The sequence below is a fragment of the Impatiens glandulifera genome, chromosome 1, assembly GCF_907164915.1.
Source record: "Impatiens glandulifera chromosome 1, dImpGla2.1, whole genome shotgun sequence".
Classification (NCBI taxonomy): domain Eukaryota; kingdom Viridiplantae; phylum Streptophyta; class Magnoliopsida; order Ericales; family Balsaminaceae; genus Impatiens; species Impatiens glandulifera.
In genome coordinates this window covers 16,044,582-16,071,126 of record NC_061862.1, presented here as the reverse complement: position 1 = coordinate 16,071,126, position 26,545 = coordinate 16,044,582, and the positions used below count along the sequence as shown (strand labels likewise).

General features: G+C 34.8%; 2 protein-coding genes across 2 annotated transcripts; one reads left to right on the top strand and one right to left on the bottom strand.

The window, feature by feature from the left end:
* The first annotated feature begins 8,359 nt into the window (after positions 1-8,359).
* On the top strand, positions 8,360-10,822 carry LOC124921982 (E3 ubiquitin-protein ligase WAVH1-like). Its single transcript, XM_047462694.1, has 2 exons — positions 8,360-8,734; positions 8,824-10,822. The coding sequence occupies exons 1-2, from the start codon at positions 8,429-8,431 to the stop codon at positions 10,555-10,557; spliced, it is 2,040 nt and encodes a 679-aa protein (XP_047318650.1). The 5' UTR covers positions 8,360-8,428; the 3' UTR covers positions 10,558-10,822.
* A 7,389-nt stretch (positions 10,823-18,211) lies between these two features.
* LOC124919081 (protein RMD5 homolog) lies at positions 18,212-19,405 on the bottom strand. The gene has a single exon (XM_047459222.1). The coding sequence runs from the start codon at positions 19,403-19,405 to the stop codon at positions 18,212-18,214; it is 1,194 nt and encodes a 397-aa protein (XP_047315178.1).
* Positions 19,406-26,545: the final 7,140 nt, after the last annotated feature.

The window sequence follows — 26,545 nt, the reverse complement described above, 5'->3', positions numbered from 1 at the left end:
GATGTTTATTATTAAAGATATGGAGGTTGTTAAAGATAAGGATGACCTTTTACATTCCAAGGAGACTAGAAAACATAAAGTCTCATTCATTCCCAAGGAAACGTCAACACATACCAAGAGTCTGCCAATTAATAAATAATGTTGTTTCCCAATACATTGAATCTTGTATATAAATAGTGTTTATGTAATATCAAAGAAATATATAGAAAATATAATTTTCCTTCTATCTCTCTCATTCACATATCTCTACATATCATTTATTCTATATTATCTAACTTGGTATCAGAGCAATCAACAGGGAAACCCCTCTTACATCGATCCCCTTCTCAAATGGCTCAAAATAATGCTTACTCTCTTCAACATACATCTATTATCAAACTCGACCAAAAGAACTTTGTTCTATGGCGTTCTCAAGTTGTACCTGCTCTCAAAGGATACGGATTCTTTGGATTTGTCAATGGAGATCTCCCAGCTCCTATTAAAACCGAAGAAGCATCGACTTCCACTGAGCTTCAGGCCTGGGAACAACAAGATCAACGTTTGTTAAGTTGGCTTCTCGGAACACTATCTGAATCAGTGTTTGCACAGGTCGCAGGTGAAAACTGTATTTCATCTCAATACCTCTGGGAAACACTTGAACGACGTTTCGCTACCCAATCCAAAGCTAGACTAATGCAGCTCCGCCTTCAACTTCAAACTATCAAAAAAGGAGAATCATCCATGGAGTCTTATCTCCAAGCTATCAAGGTCATAACTGATAACCTTGCGGCTGCCGGGCAAAAAGTTGCAGACGAAGATCTTATTCTCTACGTTCTTGGTGGCCTTGGACCCGAGTATGAATCCCTTCTAGTCGCAGTTACTACACGTCCAGATTCTATTAATGTCGACGATCTTTCTGGATTACTTCTCACACATGAAATCAGACTTGAGTCTCTCTATGCCAACTCGCCAACTGCTAATGTTGTATATAGCCGTCGCGGAACTTCAGCGACTACGAATCATACTAATAAAGGTGTATTTTCTCCCTCTTTTGGATCTGCTACTCGTCCATCGACGCCAGGTGGCTCTTTTCACTCACAACAGAGTGCCTCTACTACATCTTCTATTTTAGGCCAGCCATCAAATTTCTTTAATTCAAGGACTGGCCCATCTCGCCCTCATCGTCCCTATCGTGGTTCTCAAAAATCAAAATCGGCCTAAATGTCAAACATGTGGTCGTTTTGGACATCTCTCTAATATGTGTCGTTCTGGTTTAATTTGTCAACTTTGTAATATTCCAGGACATTCTGTAGGAACTTGTCGACGCAGATTCGACCAGAACTTTTGTTCATCTTCCTCATCGGCAGCTATGATGGCAACTCCATCTATTGTATCTGACTCAGCTTGGTACCCTGATTCTGGAGCAACTGATCATTTGACTGCTAACTTGAACAATCTCTCCATTCATTCTCCTTACAATGGTGAGCAACAAATTCTAGTTGGGAATGGAGATGGGCTAAATATTTCTAATATTGGACATTCGTCATTTACTGGTACGCACAGATCTATGCATCTTAAAAATATTTTGCATTTTCCCATGATTACGAAGAACTTGCTTAGTGTGGCTCGATTTACAGCCGACAATAATGTATTCTTTGAATTTTATCCAACCTTTTGTGTTGTGAAGGATCAGGTCACGAAGAAGGAAATTCTTCGAGGAACCTTGCATAATGGATTATATCGACTACTTAGTCCAAATAGTGCACCCAAACAAGCATTTATTAGTTCCCGATCAACTGCATCAGTTTGGCACTCTCGATTGGGTCACCCGTCTCCTGCAACTTCTACTTATATTATGTCTCATTTTAAGTTACCTTTGTTGGGTAATATGCATACTGAATTTTGTGATGCTTGTCAATTTGGGAAAGCTCATAAACTTCCTTTTGTATCATCCAAAACGTGCTCTTCTGCACCTTTAGAACTTATTCACTCAGATGTTTGGGGACCTGCTCCAATTTTTTCCTCTAATGGTTTTCGGTATTTTATTATTTTTATTGATGATTATAGTCGATTTACTTGGCTCTATCCGCTCAAACGCAAATCTGATGTGTTGACAGTATTTATTCAATTTAAAGCATTAGTTGAAAACCAATTCAGTAAAAAGATAAAAACTCTACAAACTGATGGGGGAGGCGAATATCGTACCTTTGGACATATTACCTCTCTTAATGGTATACATCATAGACTCACATGCCCTCATACAAGCGAGCAAAATGGGGTAGCCGAGCGGAAAATTCGTCATCTTACTGAAACATCTCTTACTCTACTTGCTCATGCATCTATGCCCCTGTATTTTTGGGATGAAGCCTTCTCCACAGGTACCTATCTTATCAATCGATTACCTACTCCTGTCTTGGGTAATCGATCTCCCTATGAAGTATTGTTCAATCAAACTCCCAATTACAACTTTTTGCGCACTTTTGGATGTCATTGCTATCCTCTTATTCGAGCTTACAACAAGCACAAACTTGACTTTCGATCCCAAAAGTGCTTATTTTTGGGTTATAGTCCCTCACATAAAGGCTATCGATGTTTTCACATCCCCACGGGACGCATATTTATTTCACGCCATGTCATTTTTGATGAAACCACATTTCCCTACAACTCATCTTCTCCCCCACAAAACCCACAACCTATATATACATCACCAACAACAAATCCTCATTCTTTATTACCTATCACATCTACTTTCCCTAGTCCACCTGAACACACTAGTCCACCTGAAACCACATCACCCTCTTCATCACCTCTACCTTCACCTAATCCAAGCGGTTCACCCACTTCATCACCTCCATCTTCACCTAACCCAAGCGGTTCACCCTTTTCATCACCTCCACCTTCACCTAACCCAAGCAGTTCACCCTCTACTTCAAATGTTTCATCGCCCACTTCATATTCTTCACCACCTACTACCCCCTCACCCATCATCAATCAACGTCATACTCCAATTCTCAAAGCCCCTGCTTGTTCCAATCATCCTATGCGCACCCGTGCCAAGTCCCGTCTTCCTTTTTCTTCCGCCCTTTTCACAGCCATCACCCTTGAGCCGACATGCTTCTCCTCTGCCAATAAAGATCCCTCTTGGCGTTCAGCCATGACCTCCGAATATAATGCTCTTATTCAGAATCAGACATGGTCTCTAGTTCCTCCTAAATCTGGACAAAATATTGTGGGTTGCAAATGGGTTTACAAACTCAAACGAAAAGCGGATGGCTCAATTGAGCGTCATAAAGCTCGTCTTGTGGCGAAAGGCTTTCATCAACAACTTGGTGTTGACTATGTTGAGACTTTTAGTCCAGTTATTAAGCCAACAACAATAAGGACCATTCTTGCACTTGCTGTGTCCCGAAATTGGCCTATTCACCAACTTGATGTTAGCAATGCCTTTCTTCATGGAAAATTACACAACGAGGTATATATGACTCAACCTCCTGGTTTTGTTCATCCTGAATTCCCTAATCATGTGTGTCAGCTCCATAAAGCCCTATATGGTCTAAAACAAGCACCTCGTGAATGGTACTCTACGCTACGATCCTCACTCTTGTCGCTTGGATTCTTTGAAGCTAAGTCTGACTCCTCCCTATTCCTCTATCATACATCTACAATCACTGCATATATCCTTGTGTACGTAGATGACATTATCTTTACGGGAAACTCATCCTCACATCTGTCTACAATCATTTCTCGCCTACAAGACAGCTTCCCACTTAAAGACCTTGGACAACTCCATTATTTTCTCGATGTTGAAGCTTCTCGCTCATCTGATGGGCTCTTTCTGAGTCAGTCACAATATATTCAGGACCTTCTTATTAGGGCTGACATGCAACACTCCAAACCACTTAATTCTCCTGTCTCTACTAGTTCTTCACTTTCTAAATATGATGGTGATCCCCTTTCTGATCCCTTCTTATATAGAAGTATTGTGGGAGCTCTACAATATTTAACTCTCACTCGTCCTGAATTAGCATTTGCGGTCAATCGTGCTTGTCAATTCATGCACGCTCCAACATCCACCCATTGGGTTGCGGTCAAACGTATATTACGATATCTTCGTCATACTCCACACCATGGGCTTGTCTTTCGTCCATCGGCATCCCTCTCCCTTGAGGCCTATTCTGATGCTGATTGGGCAGGTTGTCCTGATGATCGCCGATCCACTACAGGTTATTGTATCTTTCTTGGTAATAACCTCATCTCGTGGAACTCCAAAAAGCAGCATGTTGTTGCTCGATCAAGTACTGAATCTGAATTTCGAGCCTTAGCTCATGCCACTGCCGAACTTTGTTGGCTTCAATCTCTTTTGAGTGAATTACTAATTTCATCAATCCATCCACCGACTTTGTGGTGTGATAATATCGGCGCAACATTTCTCTCTGCAAATCCAGTGTTTCACGCTCGTACAAAACATATTGAGATTGATTTCCATTTTGTTAGGGAGAAAGTGGCTCAAAAATCTTTACTTATTCAGTATGTCCCGACTCATGATCAAATTGCTGACATATTTACAAAAGGATTGTCATCACTTCGGTTCATTTTTCTCCGTGACAAGCTCACGGTGTGTGCCTCCCCGTTTCGCTTGCGGGAGGGTATTAAAGATATGGAGGTTGTTAAAGATAAGGATGACCTTTTACATTCCAAGGAGACTAGAAAACATAAAGTCTCATTCATTCCCAAGGAAACGTCAACACATACCAAGAGTCTGCCAATTAATAAATAATGTTGTTTCCCAATACATTGAATCTTGTATATAAATAGTGTTTATGTAATATCAAAGAAATATATAGAAAATATAATTTTCCTTCTATCTCTCTCATTCACATATCTCTACATATCATTTATTCTATATTATCTAACTTTTATATATTAATATTTTTACGATTCATCGTTTAATAGTCTCATATTTTATTTAAATTTAAAGTGTTTTAAAAATATTTATTATTCATACAATTTTATTTATTAAATACTTTTTAATTTTTATTAGTTTAAATTTCTTATTTTTATAATTATATATTTAAACGGTAAATGTTTTGTCACTTCAATATAATATTTTTTTTAAAATTATATTCCTAAACACACTAACATTAAATCAAGTCATTTTTAATAAAAATAAAAAATTAAATATATATTTTTTTACAAATAATTAATTCTCATTTATTTATACAAAATTAATTAATAAATAATATAAAAAATATACAAAATCAATACAAAAATTAATTAATTAGATATTAAATTGTAAATCATTTACAAAATTAAAATTTCAACAATTTGTATTTAAAATTGAGAATATTTCCAAATTTAGCATAGGCCAAATAAAATTTTCAAATATAACATTTTGCTTATGAAAAATATCTCTTTTGCCCTCAAATTAAAAAAAATAAAAAATAGGAATGTCAGTGGCACTTTCAGTTTTGTCTCCCATTTCCCTCCCTCTCCACCAACGTCATTCATCAACGTTTCCCCCTTCATCATCGCTGCGAAGAACGATCCAATAAAACCAAGGAAACCGGAACGTCTTCATCATTCAGGTTAGTTTTCTGTGTTTCCGTTTCCGTTGCCTTCGTCGCCTTCGTCGTTTCATCGCTGAAATGAAAGAATGTTTAGGGTTTCGTTGTTTAGAGTCTAGGGTGTAGGTTAGGTCATGGATGAATGGTTTTAGAGCTTGGTTGATTGGTTTTACGGTGGAATATACATCTGACGAAGGCGACGATGCATCTGTCGCAGGCAGAAAATGCATCATCGCCTGCGACAGATACATTTTCCGCCTTGCATTTTCCGTCTGTAATTAACACTGACTGGGCACTGACTTCTGTGAATTTTTATCAATTGCAGATCACATGTATGTGAGTGTTTTTCTCCTCTTTGATGGAGACTGGAAAACCGATGATGGTGGTGTTAGTTCTTTTGTCTCAAGTTCATGTCGTGGTGTGAATGTACCCCGAAATGCTACTAAGAGTGGACATTCTTCAACGTGCCAGTTTTCGATCACAGGAAATTTTCCAAAATTTAGGCTTGTCACCAAGTCATATTCTTTCATGCCCTAGTACAGCTCTTGACCATTGACTAGGAAAGTTATTCCCTTCGAATTGGAGCTTCTTTTCCTCATCAACATCTGATGGATTATAGTTCCTGAGAAAATTACAGTCGGGGCTTTCAATAGATACTGGAATTGAGTCTTCATAGCCCTTTTCATAAGACCAAAGTGATTAAACTTGTCCTTCGTCTTTAACAAGCATGTACAAGTGGATTTCCATGAAACACGACCATGAAAGTTCTCAATAACCGTTTTGGTTTTTGCTTTTGGTTGGTGCCATCTGCAAAAAAAACATTATGTCAGACTAATGAAAGCAAATACCACTTCTTTCAAACAAATAAGGCATCTATCGCAGGCGACTGTGCATCTATCGTAGACGACTGTGCATATGTCGCAGGCGAATAGTATTTTCCGCCTGCAATAGATGCATCGTCGTCTGCGACAGATTCATCGTCGCCTACGACAGATGCACAGTCGCCTGCGACAGATGCACAGTCGCCTACGACAGATGCACAGTCGCCTGCGACAGATGCATCGTCGCCTTCGATAGCCTACAACAGCCTTCGAAAGATGCATTTTAAACCCAAAACGATTCATTCAGCCAATAAACCTAAACAATAAACACTAAAACCCTAAACCATTCTTCCATTTCAGCATGCATTGAAGATAAACGATAGAAAACGTGAAAAACTAACCTTCAATGTTGCGGGTTTGGATAGTCGTTCTGCTTGGATAGTAGTTCTGCTTCGATCGTCGTCGGGGGCTCGTATATGTCGTTTGGGGCTCAGATAATCGTCGGGGGTCGGGGGAGAGGTGGGGTTTCGTGGGCTTGGATCGTCATCGGGGAGAGGTGGGGTTTCGGGGGCTTGGTTCGTTGTCGGGGAGAGATGGGGGCTTGGATCGGTCGTCTTCGGGAAGTCGTTTGGAAATATGAAAAGAGGAGAGGGAGGGAAAACTGAAGGAGAAAGGAAATTGTTTTTTTTTAATTTAAGGGCAATAAGGTCTTTTTGCATAGGGAAAATGTTATATTTGAAAAAATTATTTAGCCTATGTTAAGTTTGGAAATAACCCTCATAAATAACCCTCTTATGAGGGTTATTTGAATGTTACAATAATAGTAATATAAAAAAAAAAATCTATCAAGACTTACTTTGGTTATTTTTTTTAACAACAGGAAACGATTAGTAACGACAATATTTTTCGTCATTAGTTATATACAAATTATTTTGAGCTACTTGACTACAATTCAGATAAATTCGTCTTTAGCTAAAAATAAACTCATTTTTAGTTCCTAAATTATGAGGGTTGAAATAAAAATAACAATGGATTGATTAAAATAAAATAGTGTAAAAAATATAAATTAGAAGCGATACCAATACCAATAAGAGAGTTTTTTTTAAAAATCATCTATACAAAATGTTATAAATGATAATAATTTAAGTTTAACAACAAAAACATTATAAAAATTCTTTTTAAAAAAAAAAGTAAAACACAAAATAGTTCACCAATGTTGAAATAAAAAGAACAAATTTTAACGAGCACGAAAATCTTCAAAACGTCCAATGAGTTTTCCAACTGCCTGAATTGGTTTACTTAATGAAACTTTCCCGATTGTAATAATAATAGAATTATGAATTAAACGCATTGGTCGATAACGATCACTGAACGTTCTACGGTTTCTTTCAAGCCAAATTGTCAACCAAAAGATAAGCGAGATATGGACCCAACGACTCAGACCTACTAAACTCACCGTCTCTATCCACACTTCTCAACAACAAACGATGAATTCAGGTATAACCCACTGAATACCGATCATGTTCCATAATAAGCTCAAAATTGCAATAACTCCATCACAGTGTAAGTGTAAGAGCAAGTGAGGCGCCGATTCCACCTCTTTATAAATTCTACAACGACTTGTCACAATACTATTTTTTCATACATTTATCATCTGTCAAAATCTCTCCATACATGACACTTCATCCAAAGAACGAGATTTTCGATAAAAACTTCGAGTGTCACAACTTCTCCAATATGAGATTGTAATAAGCATTTTTCACCATTAAAGAATAACAATTGACTAACTTCAAAATTATCTGTATCTTGTATCTTGCCAACTAGGCGGGTTTTAATATTCACATCAAATCAAATAATTCATTTAAAATTGGATTGATAGTGTGTAATTATTATTATATATAAGATAAAAAAATCTTATATATAATAAATTTGTAATAGTTATAAAATTAGCTGTATATACCGGCTCCAAATAAAATCCGGGAAGTTCTCTCCTTTCCAGCACTACTAAGATACGGAGAGAGAGAGAATACTTTTCAGGATCAGAATTCTGTAGAGATCGCAAAAATGGTGATCGGATGGAGGAGAGCTTTCTGCACTTCATCTACACGAGATCGAGAATCCAAGCAACCTAAGCTCCTCAAGGAAGAACCGATCAATATCAATAACGTCGGCGACGGCGTCTCTCCTCCAATCCTCTCCTCGAATTTATCTACTCCTACTACTAGCCTCCGCTGCCACACCGCAGCAACGATTCCGCCGCCTTCTTTACCGGTGAATCCATGCCTACAACAATTACAATGCAAGACTATGAGAAATACTCATAGCAATTCCACTTTTTCTTTCCTCAGGTCCAGCTTACGTCTCTCCAAAGTAAGCTTATACATATCATTGATGATTACCTTTTCATTCATCTTATCATTTCTGACTATAACTTTTACCATCTCTTTCCTCAAGAGCAGAGTAGGTGCGGGATCTGCTTTCAAAGCGTTAAGTCAGTTCAAGACACCGCCATCTTCATCGCCGAGTGTTCTCACACCTTTCATTTACGTTGTATCGCTGCTCAGGTTAAGAAGCAACGCAACCTCTCTTGCGCTGTTTGTTGTTCCGTTTGGAAAGAATTGCCTGGATTGACAACAGGTAATAATCACCGTAGGCTTGAATCTGATGAAGAAACTGATCAGAGGACAGAGATGCAGGTAGCGACGGTAGAGAAGAAGAAGAAGCAGTATGTTAGATCAGATTTGAAGATCTATAATGACGATGAACCGTTATTATCTCCAATGTTGTCTGGCGTTCGATTCAGTCCTATACCTGAATCAGACGAAAATGAGCACGAATCTGAAGATAACGAAGAAGAATTCAAAGGATTTTCTACCGATTCAAATTACACTTCTAGTCCGGCGGCGACGGTCAGTTTTAGAAATGTGGAGGCGATGCTGTTACCAGAATCCGCGGTGGTTTCAACTGGTCGTAACAGTGAAACTTGTGCAATCGTTCTCAAAGTTAAAGCTCCTCCATCTCCGGCGAGAAGTTCTCTTCGCGCATCTATTGATTTAGTTACTGTTCTAGACGTAGGTAGTGATATGACTTCCGATAAGGTACAACTGATGAAACGCGCTATGCGAATGATTGTTTCTTCACTCTCATACACCGATCGTCTCTCGATCGTAGCCTTCTCTTCCAATTCAAAAAGACTATTACCGCTCCGACGAATGACGGCAAACGGCCGGTCATCCGCTCGTAGAATCATAGACGCGATCATTTCTTGTCAAGGCAAATCAAGTCCGAATGATGCAGTAAAGAAAGCCATTAAAGTTCTCGAAGATCGAAGAGATAGAAATCCATTTTCCACCATCATTTTAATGTCCGACGTTTCAACTCGTTTATCTCATATGGAGATTCCAGTTCACTCCATTAGACTCAGCCACAGAGAAGCTTCTTCTTCTTCTTCTACTACTTCTTGTTCTTTGAACGATGAATTTGAAAAATCCATTGTTGATTTGTTGAGCGTGGTTGTTAAAGATCTTCAGATTCAGCTATCAATTCAATCCAATTCATCACCGGGAGAGATTGCAGCTGTCTATTCTTTATCAGGACGATCCGTATCCCATTCAGGTTCGATGAAACTCGGCGATCTACACGCGGAAGAAGAAAGAGAAGTGATGATAGAAGTGAAAGTTCCATTATTATCATCAATCCGATCCAATCAAGTATTATTAACAGTCAGATGTTTCTACAAAGATCCTTCAACGGAAGAACTCGATGATAAAGTTCAAACCCTAATGATTCCACCGCCAAACGCAGTTCAATCGAATATACAACGGCTGAGGAGTATATTCGTGAGTACACGCGCCTTAGCCGAGTCGAGACGTCTCATCGAGCGTAACGACTTAACCGGCGCATACCATATGCTGACATCGGCTCAAGGCTTACTTTCTGAATGCTGCGGCGGCGGTGGCGGCGCGGAAGAGGATGATCTTGGTAGAGGATTGGAAGCTGCCATTGCTGACCTGCAATCTCGGCAGCAGCAATTGACGGCTTTTCACGGGCGGCGTGTAGCTGCATTTGTGGATGAGCCGCTGACTCCGACTTCGGCTTGGAGAGCGGCGGAAAGATTGGCTAAGGTAGCTATTATGAGGAAATCAATGAATCGAGTTGGCGATTTGCACGGCCTTGAAAACGCGGGGTTTTAGAAGAAGAAGAAGAAAACGCGCGATCTGAGGAATGTTTTAGAATAGCGACAAAGCGGTAGCCGACGCTTAAGCCCTTTCTCATAAAAGCGGTTTCTTTTGGTTTGATTAATCAAAATCTTTTTCTTCTTATTTTCTTCCTTCCATGACTTGATTATGATATTTGAAATTTTCATATAATAGATAAGTTATGAATATGACACTAAAAAAATATAGTAAATAAATGAAATTAGGAATAAATTGATGAAAAATTAAATCATTATTTATTTATTTATTTAAGAGAGGAAATATTCTTGACTTAAAAACATGTAGTAAAAAAAAGAAGAAAATGTTTGAAAACCCTTTCTCATTAAGAGTTTTACAAGATTAAATAAAATAAAATTAATTATTAAATTAATTAATAAAAATATTAAAATATTTGTATTTTACTTTGATTAAATTTGAATATAAGAAAATAGTGTAGTAATTCATCTTAAATAATTGATTTTTTTATAAAACTTTATAAAAAGCAAAATCAAACTATCTAATATGATAGATAGCTAGACAAAATGTCTAGGTTTAGGTTTGAATCTTACTATAACCAATTTTTGGATGAGGTTATGATTGCGCGAATAAAAACAAAACAATACAATAAAAAATATATATAACTGTAATTTTCTATATAGAGTTGTTTAAAAATGAACTCGCTCAAAAGAAATTAAGTAAGGGATTGAGAAGGACTCTAAAAATGAATTCACTCAAATAAATTAAATATGTAAGTTTAAAAATAATACAGAAAATTTAACAAATTAACTAGATTAATTTTATTAATTATAATATATTATTATATATTTTCAATAAAACTTAAAATATAGTAAGTGAAATAAAAACAAAAATCGACATATAGGTTCAAAGACTCCTATAGGTTAATTTCTTAAATTATAAAAACAAATTGATGTGGAGGGCAATTAAAAAAAATAGCGTCAAATAAATATATATTTGAAAAAGTAGGAAGAAGAAAAATTCATTCATTTAAATTATACTCGATTTATAAATTATAGAGAGTTAAAAATTGAATATGATAATTTTATTAAAGTATTAATTAATTCATGCTCGGTGGATTGGATAGTTTTTGATAAAGGTTCAGATGGATTTGATTATAAAAATTATAATAAATAAAAAGGTATGTTATTATTTAGGTGAATTAGTTACTTAAACAAAACATAAAAATACTCACTCTTTATTTATATATATATATATATATATATATAATAATTATAAAAATTTTGGATTATCGGATATATATATATGAGAGTAAATGAATATTGGGGTCGGATTATGGATTGACTCGTCCATAAACTTAAAATGATTAAAAATAAAATTAAAAATGCTATAGGTATGTTTCAAACTTGCAACTTAACCAAACACGTATAACTCTTTAATAAACTTGGCTAATAAGACTTTATATTTTAAATTCAATACTAAATTTGATAAACGCGGAACATTTTTAAAAATATAAGTCTGATTTTTTTAATTAACTAATATATATATATATATATATATATATATATATATATAATATATAATTTTCAAAGTGTCCAGATTGTCGGGTCAAGAGTTGTGGTTAATTTGAATATATATGTAAGAGTAAATGGATACTTGAGTGTGAGGTCACAATGCTAAATATTAAAAAATATGAATTAAATATTTGATAAACCAAAGCGAAAATGTAAGGTTACGAGATGAGAAGTTCATTGGAAAAAATATGTGATGAGATATGTGAGAAAATAAGTTATTTTATCGAAATTAATAAAATGTGAAATAAAAGTGTTTTATTTTTTATTTTAATATATTATTCGAGATTTATTAAGAATTTTAAATAATACATATTTTATAATTTTTTATTAAATTTATTTTGTTTATATTTTTATTCAATAATTTTCCCAGTTATTTAATAACTTTATATCATAAGCTGAGATTATTTATTGACAAGTTTTATTTTATCTAAAATAAAATATTATGAGATAAGTGTTAAAATTTAGTTATAATAACTTGATATGTACTAAAATATGTAAAATATTTAATTCAATCTATAACTTAAAAATGTTTCGAGCAAAATTATAATTTTTTTTAATATAATTCACTAAAGTAGTTTAAGTGGCTATTCTTAAAAAAATCAAGATCACATGTTCAATTATATTTAGAACATTTTAAATGAAATTAAAAATAAGGTAAAGTTAAAGTAAAAATTCTTACCATTTTTAAAATTAATATTTATTTATTTATTTATCTATGGACTATGGATAAGGGTAATCAAGATGACAATTACATGAAATAAAATCTAGTCATATATATATATATATATATATATATTTAAAAAATAATAATAAGAAAAAAATATTAAATTGAATTAGATTTATAAAGTATTAATTAATGCTTGGTGGATTGGATAGTTTTTGTTATAGGTTCAGATGGATTTGATTATAATAAAAAGCATTGTTGATTTAGGTGGACGAATTTGCGGGAGGGGGGAGGGGGCCTGGTTAGAATTATTAGTAAGTGGGGAGCACATTCTTATGTTCTTTCTTCTTTCTTCTTTCTTTTCAACCCTTTTATCATTACTCTCTTCAAAACCCACAAACTCCCAATATTCATTTTGGATCAAATTGTTTTTTTTATTGAAAATATTATATTTGTATGTGATATCAATGACGTGTAACTTGTTTGACCAAAACTATAAATAAATACAATGAATAAATATATTGTAAAGTTTAAGTCTTTTTCTTTGTATTATTGGAAATTTGGAATTATCTTTTGAGTGACAATGGTGGACTTATATTACAAACTTAAACTAGATAATTACTTAAAACTAATTAAGGATTAGTTATTAACATTAATATAACCTTAAAATATTCAAGAAATGCCACATCATGAATCATGACATGATATGATATCAAATTATTTGGATTAGATGTTGATGGTTTATTCAATTCTTTATTTTTGTTATTAGAAACCTAGCTAGAAAAGAATTATTATTATTAATCCATCCACCACTTATGATGATGTCTCAAATGAATTGCCATAGTGAAGATAGTTAAACAAATATCAAATTGAATAACATTTATTTGAATGATCTTAATCACAAAATAATTATATAATAATGTTACTTTATGTGATTTTATTTATGCACTCAAGTAAGTATCCAAAAATACTGAAAATAATAATTTGTTTGGTAAAAAAAAATGAAAAGGTAAGATATCAATAAGTTAAGGTATACCACTATTAAATTTTCTAACAAAATCAAACTATATTCAATTTTGAATCATAGTAAATTTATTTTATTTTTCAACCATTTTAAGACTCAACTTTAAAAATATATATATATATATATATATTTATTTATTTATTTTTTCTCTTACCTTAATATATTTGTTTCATTCTTTACACACAAATTTGATGTTAATTAATTATATAAACCCAATTTTTGAAAATTAAAATACAATTAAACTTTAATATTATTTGGTATAAACAATATAATATCAATACAGTATTGCCGTCAATATTCGACATTTTACTTGTATCGTACCGAGATTTCGGTATACCGAAATAACAGTATATTTATTTATTTTTTATTTTGAAAAAAGGTCTATGTAAATTAAAAATGAAACAAATCGTTTAAGAACAACGATAAATTATAACATGAAAAGAGAAAAAAAGGTACTCAATAAATTATCGAGCTTATAAATTCTCAAGAAAAATGATTAAGTCCCCGACATACTCTACTGGCTTTTCTGAATGAATCTCATAAATCGTCATAATAATAGTATTATGATTGATACGAATCGGACGACTACGATTATTGAAAGATCAACGATTTCTCTCTCACAAAATAGTTCACCAAATAATAATTGAGATGATAACCCAAATATGTATGTCTGTCATATCAGCCGCATCAATCTAAACTTCCCAACATCTACCCAAAGACTCGAATATCGAGTCCATTAATCACAAACCCGAAATAACATTAATGTTATGAGCTCTTGAGTCTTGACCCACGTGCATGTGTGAGAATGAGTTCCGGAAGATGTGATGTTCTCCTTGATCAACTCCTTTAGTTAACATTTCCATTAATGTGCCGATGGAATCTTTTTTATATTTTTTAGTTGGACGGAGAGATAAGTTTTTTCACTAAAGCGGGAAAAGCCTCACTTGAAAAAGCTGCTTTCAAGGTCTTGTCGCTTCGGTGAATCATTTGAGCCCTGATACATTTTCGGTGCCATGAAACTAGACCAGTGAGAGCTTTCCACTATGTGCTTCTTTCAGGAAACTCTTCTTTTTTATATCAACCCTCTTCCAATGGATGGTCGAGCTTGATCTTCTGCCTTCAAAGTTAATTGGCGACTGAAAGTGGTGGTCAATTGGTCGGACGAGCTACCTAGAATAAAGAGAAAATAGGCCATCGAACTTGAACGAAATAAAGTTGTCAAAATTGATTCAAGCAAAACCTCCCGTCACTCAACCTTCTTTCTATTGCAAACGAACTGATATGTCGTTTTGGCTTTTGTATGAAACTGTGGCAGGAAGTATAAAAAGTCCTTCCCTGCTATAGTCTAGGATGGGCGCGATCTCTCTCACGCCATGAAGAAGCTTGTTCCTGTTTGTCGACTCAGTTGTGGCACTTTCTTTCTCCATTAGGTAATAAGGTGAGAAATATAAAGCTCAAATAGTATGGGTCGAATGTTTCCGTAAGTAGTAAGCAACATATCTCCCCTTATTTTTAGCTAGATAGCTGGTGGCCACGTTTAAATTCTTTCAAGGAAGGTATGGGCAGGACCAACAAACAATGGGAGAGGGCTCGTAGCCCCCTCTCCCTCTTCCCCACGCCTACCCCTGAACTTATCGAATGAGCTAGACTTTTGTTTGGACTGAATCTATCTCCGGTCCTCAAGCACCAACATAGACTTTTCCTATCTCTAATCTTTGTCCTATCCTTCCTTCTGTTCTGGAGAAGAGGCCTAGACTAGAATGTCTTTGTCTTCCCTTTCCTGTCCGATTTAGTGACTTCTTTCCTTGACTTACATTGAGCGGATTCTGAGCTTATTTATTTTATGCCTGCCTTTACAATAACATTATGATTTTTCTTAGACTGGAAATTTTGATACAATATAAATATAAAAAAAATACAATATACCATATAGACAAATCCCTACTCAATAAACTAGCTAGTCTTACTTCTTGATTTTGAGACTAACTTCACTTTTATTAACTTCACTTTTATTAGTACCATGTTTTCCAAAACTGAGACAAATATATTTGTACCTTCAAAAGAAAGTATTTCAATGTGAGAACAATTTGTATTCAAAAGTAATAGTCTTATATATTAGTAATGTAATAGAATTTTGTGTAGGAATAGTGTCGGAACAATGTTGCAGCATTTTATAGAAAAAAAAGGATAAATTTTATTTTTTAAGTCCAAATAGTTGTCACTTCATTTTTTATACTATTTGTGACACCAAATCTCTTATCATCACTCCTTATATATATAAATCTTTTTTATTACTCAAATCTTATATTTTGCAACAAAAATAAATATAGCTTGTTTGAAAAAAAATTGAAGCTCAAGTATTACTGAATTTAAAGTGGCAAATCTTATTAAATTTATTAAAATATATTTAAAAATATTATTTTATCTAAACTAATATCCCAATAATATATTTTTTTCTCCAAACCCAAATTCAACTCTTGTGTTCTGGGCATTTCTAAACATGAAATTTGTTAAAAATTAAAAAAATTTGTTTAGTGTAATTGATTCACTTTAGAGTTTGAGACCTAAGTTCAAATCCTATAAATATTTCTCTTTCAGGTTATGTGACAATCTCGACTAGTTCGCCTCATCCAATGATCGATATTAAGTAAAATTAACCTCACATGTTGAATTGAAACAAATAAATAAAATATACGTTTTGAGTATTATTATTATTATTTTATTTCTAAATGGAGATTAAGTGGTTTTAGACAATCACGTAAGAAATAATTTAACATGCTAAATTGAAACAAACCCTTCTAACAAACCCTTATAGCTTGAGGTAAGCCCAACAAATTGTACGTCCACGGAATTTTTATTTGGTTATAAACAAAAATTCTACACAAAAAAAATACTATTTCTTTATCAAAATTTTAAACTAGATTTAAAAAAAATTTACCTTATTTTTTTTCTTTACTGTGGCAGTCCTCTTAGAATGATGGAGCTTCTTAAAGTGGAGCTCAACCCTAGTTTTTTAGTTTTTAAAAGGTCAAAGTTGCAAGCCGTCTAAGACCATCTTTAACTATATTGCAAACGAATACCCAAAATGCTATTTCTCCGCCAACCTTAACTACAAACGGATACCTAAAATGCGATTTCATTTTCTCTAATATACATAATTGCATATATGCTTAACTAATATACGCATAATTGCTTTAACTAATATACATAATTGCATATATATATATATATATATATATATTTATTTATTTATTTACATTTTAGCCTTTAACTTTTATTTAACTAATTTTATATATTAAACTTATTTATATAATTAATTTATATAAGTTATTTATATTTTAATTTGCTTATATGTTTTATTTATTTATATTTTAATTTGTTTATATTTATATTTTTATTTTAGACTTTATATTAAACTTATTTATATAATTATTAATTTAATTTATTTATATAATTTAATTCATTTATATAACATAAATTTATAATAAATGTTCAAAAAAAATAAAAAGTTATAATAATATTAAAAAAATTACTTTAATATATATATTATAATAAATATAATTATTTTTTTGTGTGTTTTGTATTGTAATTTTTGAATTTTTAAATGAATTTTTATAATTAATTTATAATTAAGTTTAAAATAATTGAATGATATTATAATATTGTGGTGTAATTTATAAGTTTGTAAAATATATAGGTTAATATTAAAAGTTATATAAGTTGATGTAAACAAGAATATTATAGGAATATTTTTTTGAGTTTAAGAATTTATTTTTCGATTGAAAAAGAATTACTATATGATTACGTCAAAATAGTTTAAAAATGAGTTTTTTTTTGAGATGATCTAAAGATTTGTATTTAAGAAAATAATATCATATTTAATTTTTTTTTTTAAAAAAGTAGTTGCCATGATTCAACTTAAAAAAAAAAAACAGAATTAATAATAAATTAAAAATAAAATTATTATAATAAAATATTTGATTTTAAATTATTATTAATTACTTAATTTAATTGAATATATGTATTGATTAAATATTTAAATAGTTATTTTAAATAAAATAATATGAAAAATAGAATATTTAATCTTATTAAAATTAAAAAAATATAAAATTATTTAATTTTAAATTATTAAAAATATATATAATTTCAAAATCTCTTATTATTTTCTATTTTATAATAAAATAATTAAGTTAAATACATATTATGTTCCTTATATTAATTGATTATCTGAAATTTCTTACTCTAACAATATAAATAATGAGAAAAAAGGATTTTAACAAGCATGCAAGATATTATTCCATGATCGAAGAACTACAGTTCAAGGAATTGAAGCTCATAGAGACCTCCACTTTACAGATTCAAAGATTATTATGAACAAACCCTACTAATAGAATGAAGAAGATATGCAGATCATCATCTAAAGGACAATTGCTTACAATTCCTCAACTTAGAAACAGAAACACAATACGGACACTTCAATGGACGATCGTCTTCTCCGCCAGTATTCCTCCATAACCTCACAACAGAAACCATGCATAAAACATGGCCGCAAGGCATCCAGATCGGAGGATTCAATCTGTTTCCTTTTCCACAGCAAAGCGAGCATTCAAAAATCAAATGGAACATTAAATCCTTATCTGGCTTCACCCGACCTGCTAAATCTATCATCGTCTCCAAATCCTCCTTTTTCCCTTCTCCTTCTCCTTCTCCAATCAACAAATTCGTTAACCTAAGCAATATAGGCAGATTTGTTACACCCGCCGTAACCGTCGTAATCAGCGGACACTTCTCAGATTTGCCGATAACCTTACAGTATTCCCGCATTAGCTCGTCGGCGAAGTTCTCAAAGTTGGACGATGATAGTAAATCGGAATACGGAGATTTCTCCATCCTTCCGGCCCACCATAGACATGACATAAGTCTCTTTACTTCAACCTTGTGATCGGCGCTGAACTGTGTTACGAATTCTCTCGCGTATTCAAAACTTTCCTCTATTCCATTCTGGTTTTGTAGAATCACTACGAATTGTAGACGGTGAAGTTTGAACTCCAGGTCTGTAGATTCATTCTGTCTTAATACGTCTCTGTTTGCAACAATCCAGCTAAGTGCAGGCTCAAATTCAAGGTTACTTAACGATTCAAGAATTCTATGTATTTCCATGAACAGACTTCTGATTAATTCTGTTTCGGAGGAGGAGGAGGAGGAGGACTCGTTAAGGAAGAAATCGCCTAATTCAAACATACCTTGCCGATAGAAATGGCTGACGATCAACTGGTTAACCGCTTGATAGTTTGTTTCTACGTTTCTATTAGCTATGGATATGTCAGGATTGAAAGAATTACCTAGAAGTTCGGTGTAGTTGCTGAATGCTAGATTTAGTTCCTTCTGATTGTCTTGGAGATGAGAAAGAGGAGAGACTTGATTGAACTTTACTTTTAGATCTTCTAGGATTGTTCTTATGGAGTCGCGTTCGGAAGTTAGAAGCTTCGACGAGGCTTGTTCTAGTTCTTGGATAAGCTCATTGATGAGTTGTTGAGATTTCAATGCGGATAGGTTTTGATTCTCTGTTAAACGATCAATCGCCTCTTTCATGGCGTTCAGCTCCATATTCTTCCTCCCTCATGAAATGAAATCAATCGTGAGAAATGCATATGATATGAAAGAAGTGAAATAAAGATGAAGCATATTACCTTATGCAGAGATCTCGATGAGGAAATGCAGTTACCGAAGAAGATGGAGAGAGAGAGTTGTTAAAGAAGGAAGTAAACGGTTGTTTCGATCTTTCTGATTTCTTGATAAGAACCCTAGGAATATCAAGAAGAAGTATCAAAAGAACAACTGTTTACACTTGATCAATTCACAGAAAGATGAACAGTTTAGGCTCCGATCCAAATTGCTCATCATGAAGTAATAGAGTGTCAAGACGAGAGTTGCTTTGATTCACCGGTTCCAATTATGATTGATCAATAATATTCGTTTGTTGAGTAATCCTTTTTTGTTGTCTAACTCAATTGAGATACCCAGTGGAGATGACTCCTATTCTTTCGTCTCCGATAATGGGGTAGTATTAAGGATTCTATTTCGGTCTCAGATACATCACTTCAACTTATGGTTACATCAGATGAATCTACACCATGTCTTGAGCTTCAACTGACAATGTTTAAGACGTTGCCGTTGCCGTATCCTATCTCTGAGTTGACTGCCAATGTGGACTCAGTGAAGTTGTTCAAGGATGAATTTATGTCTCCTATGACCAATGTTTCCTTTGTCTCCCCTATCAAAACTTTATATCCGGAACCACCTGTGTACACGCATATTGTTTCAGAAGAAGAGTTTGTTGATTCAGAAACCGAGTATGATGTTGATGGGGAGGTTTGCGAGGGTTTCTCAACTCATAATATGTCATTAAATGAAAATAGATCGCCTATCCACGAGGTAGTTTTTGAGGCCGAAACGGATGTGTGGCTGGAAGTTCATGAAATTCCTCCACTTTCGTATAACTACCGGCGTAGAGAAATGAGAAAGCTTGCACTCCCTATCGGTCATTTAAAGACTGAGAAATGAGTTTTGAAGCCGAGTAAGGTGTACTATAATTAGTTTACCTAATGATTGAAAAGATTATTGCGTAGATCGTCTATGGGATCAATGATACTGATAAACGTATGGTACTTAAGTCTCTGTTGGGTACTCTCGGTTGTGGTATTTATTGTTTCAGCGAGATACAACGTATTGATCAATGGGTTGTTAAATATATTTGTAATTGGCGACTTTGTGGTTGAGAAGCTCTTGATTCTGTGGGAGCCTCATGTGCAATTTTAGATGGGTTATCTCGGCTATTTATGGGCATGTCCTTCCACAACTAAAAACGGAGTTTTTCTCTGAGTTGGCTAGTATTGCTAGTTTATGGGATTTTCCTATTGTGTTCACGGGCGACATTAATGAGGTTAAACCCCCTTCTGAAAGAAAATGTGCGAGAACTCACGAGTGGTATGCGTGAGTTTTCTGAAACCATTGAGAATCTCGAACTTGTTGATTTATCATTAGAAGGATGTTAATATACTTTTAAGAGAGGAGATGGTCACGGTGGAACAGTTTCCCAAACTAACCTTATTTGGCGTTCATTTTCCCAAACTAACCTAGTTTGTTCATCTATTCCCAAACTAACCTAGTTTACTATTTAAACTCAGTTTTTTTATTTTTTATTTTTTATTTTTTATTTTTTATTTTTTTATATTTCAAATTTATTATATATATATATAAATTATTATTTATATAAATTAAATTATTTATATTTTGATATATATTTTAAATTATTATTTTTATAAATTTAATTATTTATATTTTGATATATAATTTAAATTATTTTTTATAAATTTAATTATTTATATTTTAATATATATATATATATATATATATATATTTACATTTCAAATTTATTATATATATATATTTTTATATATATATATATATATATATATATATATATATATATATATATATATATATATATATATATATATATATATATATATATATATATATATATATGTGGCAGTATAATTTTCATCCCCATAAATTTATTTTTTTTACTATTCAAATTATTATTTATATTTATTGGGTTGTCTTTTATTAAAATAATTTTGACAACTTTTTATTCAAATTATTATTTATATTTATTGGGTTGACTTTTATTAAAATAATTTTGACAACTTTTCATTCAAATTATTATTTATATTTATTGGGTTGTTTTTTATTAAAATAATTTTGACAACTTTTTATTGTGATATAATTTCACAATAATTAATTTTTTATTGTGTTGTCTTCCTAAAAATATGTCTTAAGTTAATGAACCATTAAATATTTATATTAAAATATAAATAATTAAATTTATAAAAAAAATAATTTAAATTATATATCAAAATATAAATAATTAAATTTATAAAAATTATAATTTAAAATATATATCCAAATATAAATAATTTAGTTTATATAAATAATAATTTAAATATATATATATATAATAAATTTGAAATGTAAAAAAAAAATTGAGTTTGAATAGTAAACTAGGTTAGTTTGAGAATAAATGAACAAACTAGGTTAGTTTGGGAAAGTGAACGCCAAACAAGGTTAGTTTGGGAAACTGTTCGTCACGGTGGGGTCGTTTAGTCTCGTTTATACAGGTTTCTTGTAAACAATTCAATTTTTTGTGGGGTAGTTAATGTCTTTCAGAAAGTTCTTCCATGGAGTGATGCGGTGCGAGTCGAAGAGGCGTTTATGCGAAAGTTGCAGCATCCGAAAATATCTCGCAAGTGTCAGATTTCGACGATTGCCTAGTGTTTTTCGGGCGAAAACGTTTAGGGGCTCAAAATCGCATTTTTTATTAGTTTCGGGTGTTTTTTGCAATTTATTAAAAGTTGTTTATTTCTTTTGCAAGCTAGGGTTTGAGTATTTAAAGGATCTTAAAACACTTTGTTAGGGGAAGATTATTAATCAGAAAACGAGGTTTCCTCAATATCTATCGACTTTCGGTATTCGTAAGAATCAACGAATCTTGATAAAGATTCATCCTAGCCACGCACGCTGCATCAGTTGGTATCAGTTTCCAGTCGATCCTGAGGTATGCCGCCCCGAAGACAGCCGCGCAACCCTACCCCTGGTGCTGATGATGGTGACCTTGCTGAGTTGCGACGTGAAAACGCTGAGTTTCGCCGTGATAACGACGATTTGAGGCGGCAGGTTGAATGGTTGACGCAACGGATGGATGCATCTATGCACATGCACCACCCTGAAGATGATGTTACGATGACAGATGAAAACCCTTTCGGTGGTCTTCGGAATCGATCCCCTGAACGCCCCAATCATCGCTGGGAGCAGGCTTTCAGGGTGGACATCCCTAAGTTCGATGGTAGTCTATCACCGGAAGAGTTTATTGATTGGCTTTCTCAGGTTGAAGAGATTCTGGATTTCAAGGAAGTTCCTGCAGATCGTCGTGTACCCCTTGTTACGATCCGCTTACATGGTCGTGCACAAGCATGGTGGCAGCAGTTGAAACAGACACGTGTTCGTCATGGTAAGGCAAAGCTCACGAATTGGGACAAATTCAGGAAGCATATTAGGGCTGCGTTTCTACCATATAATTACGAACGTAACCTGTACCAGCGGTTCCAGAATCTTCGTCAGGGTTCTCGTTCCGTGGATGACTATTCCACTGAGTTTTACACCTTTGTGGCTCGTGTTGACCTGTCTGAGTCCCCTCTCCAGTTGGTTTCTCGCTATATTGGTGGCCTTCGCCTCCAGTTGCAGGATATTTTGAATATGTTTGATCCCTTGACTGTTTCTGAGGCACATCAGCGTGCTTCACAGGCTGAGAAACAGCTAGCCAGGCGCGGTTCGGGTAGTTTTGGAAAACAGGTTGTCCCCACTAGTGGCATTGGTTCTTCTTCCCAGCCGGCCCATCCCACCCCAGCCCCCCCTCGCAGCACTACATTCCCCCCGCAGGGACGTCCCGGTGGCTTGCGTTGTTTCAATTGTGGTGAAGTTGGCCATCGCCAAGCAGAGTGTCGCAACCCAAAGTCCACCAATCGTGGTCTTTTTACTGAGGTGGATGATCCTGACTCTGCTCTTCCTTCAGATTCAGCCCCAGTGTATGATGTTTATGATGATGAGGCAGCGGAGGAGTATGTTTCTGGTGATGTTGGCCCCCTTTTGGTGATTCGTCGATCATGTTTAACCCCTCGTGCTCCTGACAACGAGTGGTTACGCAATAATCTGTTCCATTCCACTTGTACCATCGGTGGCAAAGTTTGCACCTTCATCATTGATGCTGGGAGTTGTGAGAATGTGATTTCTGAGGTTGCAGTTTCGAAGCTGGGTCTGTCCACTGAACCTCACCCCAAGCCTTATCGCCTGTCCTGGCTGAGTCAAGGTACGGATGTTACAGTTTCCAAGCGCGTACTTGTTAATTTTTCCATTGGTTCCCATTATCGTGATGCTGTATATTGTGATGTGGTTCCTATGGATGCTTGTCACCTTTTACTTGGTCGCCCTTGGCAGTTTGATCATTCTGTTATACATGATGGGCGTGCTAATACCTACACATTCTTATTTCATGGTACCAAGATTGTGTTGATGCCAAATCAGCCCAAGAAGGGTGCTGCCCCCACTCATCATGCGTCCCCCCCTACCACCTTGTTGTCTCGGGGTCCTTTTCAGACCGCCATGGTCGAATCGGGCATGGTGTTTGCTCTATTTTGTTCGCTGATTACCTGTGGTGCTAGTTCTGAGGTGCCTATTCCAGTGCAGCCGCTGTTACAGGAGTTTGCAGATGTTTTTCCTGAGAATCTGCCTTGTGCCTTGCCTCCTTTGCGTGATATCCAGCATCACATTGACTTGGTTCCAGGTGCTGCCCTACCCAACCGTCCTCATTACCGCATGAGTCCCAAAGAACATGAAGAGTTGCGTAGACAGGTGGAGGACTTGCTGGCTAAGGGACACATTCGAGAGAGCCTTAGTCCCTGTGCTGTCCCGGCCCTTCTTACCCCAAAAAAGGATGGGTCTTGGCGTATGTGCATTGATAGTCGTGCTATCAACAAGATTACAGTGCGTTATCGGTTTCCTATTCCCCGGTTGGATGACTTGTTGGATCAGTTGGGTGGTGCTTCTGTGTTTAGCAAACTGGATCTCAAGAGTGGATACCATCAGATTCGTATTCGCATGGGTGATGAGTGGAAGACTGCCTTTAAGACTCGTGAGGGCTTATATGAGTGGCTGGTTATGCCGTTTGGTCTGTCGAATGCTCCTAGCACCTTTATGCGTGTGATGAACCAGGCTCTTCGCCCTTTCATTGGGAAGTTTGCTCACAATCATGCTGTTAATCGCTCCACTGGTTTCAGTCCTTTCCATGTGATTTACGGGCTGTCTCCGCGTGCTCCTCTTGATTTGTTAGCGCTGCCCAGCAAGGTGCGTCCTCATTCCACTGCTGCAGATTTTGTTGGTCAGTTGGCTCAGGTTCATCAGACCACTCATGACCGTTTGGTTGCTGCTACTGCCAAGTACAAGGAGAAGGCTGATTCGAAAAGGCGTGCTGTTGATTTTGAAGTTGGTGACTTTGTGTGGGCTATTCTGACTAAGGATCGTTTTCCAGCTCATGAATATAACAAGCTTGCTGCTAAGAAGATTGGTCCTGTTGAGATTGTGGAGAAGATCAACCCCAATGCTTATCGTTTACGCCTTCCCAGCCATGTGCGTACCTCTGATGTGTTCAATGTGAAGCATCTTGTTCTTTTTGTGGGTGAGTCTTCTTCTGATGAGGATGATGCGGTTCCAGATTCGAGGACGAATCTTTTCTACCCTGGGGGGAATGATGCGGTGCGAGTCGAAGAGGCGTTTATGCGAAAGTTGCAGCATCCGAAAATATCTCGCAAGTGTCAGATTTCGACGATTGCCTAGTGTTTTTCGGGCGAAAACGTTTAGGGGCTCAAAATCGCATTTTTTATTAGTTTCGGGTGTTTTTTGCAATTTATTAAAAGTTGTTTATTTCTTTTGCAAGCTAGGGTTTGAGTATTTAAAGGATCTTAAAACACTTTGTTAGGGGAAGATTATTAATCAGAAAACGAGGTTTCCTCAATATCTATCGACTTTCGGTATTCGTAAGAATCAACGAATCTTGATAAAGATTCATCCTAGCCACGCACGCTGCATCATGGAGTTGCTCCGATCATCGACCAATCTTGATTGAGCGTAAGATGGTTTTGAGAGTGTGTCATCCATTTAGGTTCGAGAAAAAATGGTCGTTCAGACCAGATTTATTTTCGAGGATGCAAACTTGGTGGGAGAACCAAGTGATATGTGGGTCACATTCTTCCAAGATTTTTTGTTAAATTTAGAGATTTTCGAAAACTGCATAAAAGTTGGTTTATATGGGACCGTGATTACTTTCGATATAAGGTCGATATTTTATGCTATAGGATCAAAGTTATTGATGGGACTGAAGAGGTGCGAAAGTTGTCGGATTCTGAGATTAACTCTCGAATTCATTTTATTAGTGAGTTGTTAACTCTATGCATGGAAGAGGAAATTGGAGCTCGTTAGCGTAGTAGAGCTACCTGGTTAAGATACGGTGATAAGAACACAAAGTTTTTTCATAATGTTTCGAATGTTCGGGCTAGAAATAATGCGATTAATTTGATCTCGGTTCTCAAGGTTACTCATGAGAGTGATCCAGCTATTTCCACAACCATTAACTAGTTTTATAAGAATCTATTTCTCGAATCGTTTATCGATAGGTCAATGTAAGACGACATAATTTTGTGGCTATTTGTTTTGACTAGAAGTGTATTATTGAGAGATGCTTTACGGTGCAAGAGGTGGAAGATGTTATTAATGCGTGGGGTAGTGACAAGGCTCCGGGTAGCGATGATTTCACTTTGGCTTTCTTCAAAAATGTGCGGACCTTCCTCAAGGGGGATGTTATGGCGGCTATTGAACACTTTTATCGTTTCTCCTCTTTCGACAAAAGTTGGAATTCTACATTGATTGTTCTCATTCAAAAAACTTCAGGAACTATAAACCTAAAAAATTTAGTCCTATAAGTTTAGTCATGTCTTTTTAAAAGATTATTTCACATGTTTGGCAAACAGATTGCGTGTGGTGTTAGAATCAATTATATCTATTAACAAAATGACGTTTATTAAAGGACGTCAAATCTTTCTCTTCGATGTCATGGCTAGAATGAAAATGGGAGAAAAT

Excerpts from the sequence above, each read along its gene's own strand:
- LOC124919081 (XM_047459222.1), bottom strand. The coding sequence starts at position 19,405 with ATGGAGCTGAACGCCATGAAAGAGGCGATTGATCGTTTAACAGAGAAT.
- LOC124921982 (XM_047462694.1), top strand. The coding sequence starts at position 8,429 with ATGGTGATCGGATGGAGGAGAGCTTTCTGCACTTCATCTACACGAGAT. Across the intron at positions 8,735-8,823 it reads CCAGCTTACGTCTCTCCAAA|AGTAGGTGCGGGATCTGCTT; the intron begins GTAAGCTTATAC and ends CCTCAAGAGCAG.